The sequence below is a fragment of the Pundamilia nyererei genome, unplaced genomic scaffold, assembly GCF_000239375.1.
Source record: "Pundamilia nyererei isolate P.nyererei 1_Seehausen unplaced genomic scaffold, PunNye1.0 scaffold00149, whole genome shotgun sequence".
NCBI classification, from domain to species: Eukaryota; Metazoa; Chordata; class Actinopteri; order Cichliformes; family Cichlidae; genus Pundamilia; species Pundamilia nyererei.
In genome coordinates, this window is record NW_005187550.1 from 1,191,037 (window position 1) to 1,192,198 (window position 1,162).

General features: G+C 40.9%; 1 protein-coding gene across 3 annotated transcripts in view; it reads left to right on the plus strand.

Annotated features, from left to right (window-relative positions):
* chata (choline O-acetyltransferase a) overlaps positions 1 to 1,162 on the plus strand; it is a 9,356-nt gene that overhangs the window by 2,376 nt on the left and 5,818 nt on the right. For all 3 annotated transcript variants that reach the window (XM_005744812.1, XM_005744814.1, XM_005744813.1), the window contains exons 4-6: positions 10 to 128; positions 648 to 701; positions 803 to 983. In XM_005744812.1, the coding sequence (XP_005744869.1) occupies positions 10 to 128; positions 648 to 701; positions 803 to 983 (354 nt within the window). The remainder of the gene's footprint in view (positions 1 to 9; positions 129 to 647; positions 702 to 802; positions 984 to 1,162) is intronic.

Sequence of the window (1,162 nt, forward strand, 5' to 3'; positions counted from 1 at the left end):
CCACCATAGGTTTATGACTACTGGCTGAATGATATGTACCTGAACAACAGACTTGCTCTACCTGTCAACTCAAGTCCTGCAATGGTCTTCCCACAGCAGAACTTCATGGCTCCTATTGACTCTTTAAGGTATGCACACCTGAGACGAGTGAACCACGAAAAAAATCTCATCATTTGATACAACGGGACAGACGAAGCCTCTGCAATCCACTAGTAGACAGAATCCTTTCTTCACTGGTGTAGAAACAGTCTCTGAAAGAAAAAAAATATCTAATTGCTCGTGTTACAAGTTGTAGGTGATTTGGGATATTCCAGCACAAAGACTGACAAATAATAGTGAACTGTGAGAATTGCTTTTCTACCAGATTTCATTGATTATACAAATTTGAACACTTCCCTCTTGGCTGGACACTTTCAGAAAGGGTCATTACTCAGAATGCCTCGAGGTCCGAAAACTGGTTTGGTTAACATGGTATTGATCTGTTACCGGTTCCTTAACCACATGATTTACATGAAGCATTTATGTTGTTAGGTGTAATGAAGCTACACAATTAATCAAGAAAAAAAAAGTGTGGTGGCAAAAGAGTGACCAAGTACAATGTGTGTGTTTTGTGAAGCATTAAAACTGAGCAAAGATATTCTTTCTAGATTTGCTGCACACTTAATATCTGGAGTTTTGGAGTACAAGACTCACCTTGATGAGTGAGTTAACATTTAATTCAAATTGTCATAAAAGAATATTCTTCACTTTCAGTTCTTGTGTAGAGAAAAAGCCTGAAAATGTTGTGTATGTCTGCGTGTAGCCGTGACCTGCCTGTGGACTATGCCCGGGGCCAGCTGGCAGGAACGCGTCTGTGTATGGAGCAGTATTATCGTCTCTTCACCTCCTACCGTCTGCCAGGACCTGAGAGGGACACTCTCGTAGCACAGGAGAGTAGCGTGATGCCAGAACCTGAACATATCATCGTGGCGTGCAAAAACCAGGTCAGACTTGGAGAAAACAGACCCAGGGCAAGAGCCATTTCTTAGTTCTCCACCATATTACATGGTCTTCATCCAACGAGAGATTGGTTAGCATGTAACACAGCACATTCCAGATTTCTCATAGATATGCATTACAATTTGATTGATAGATTGAATCTTTATTTTGAACATGTTGAAAA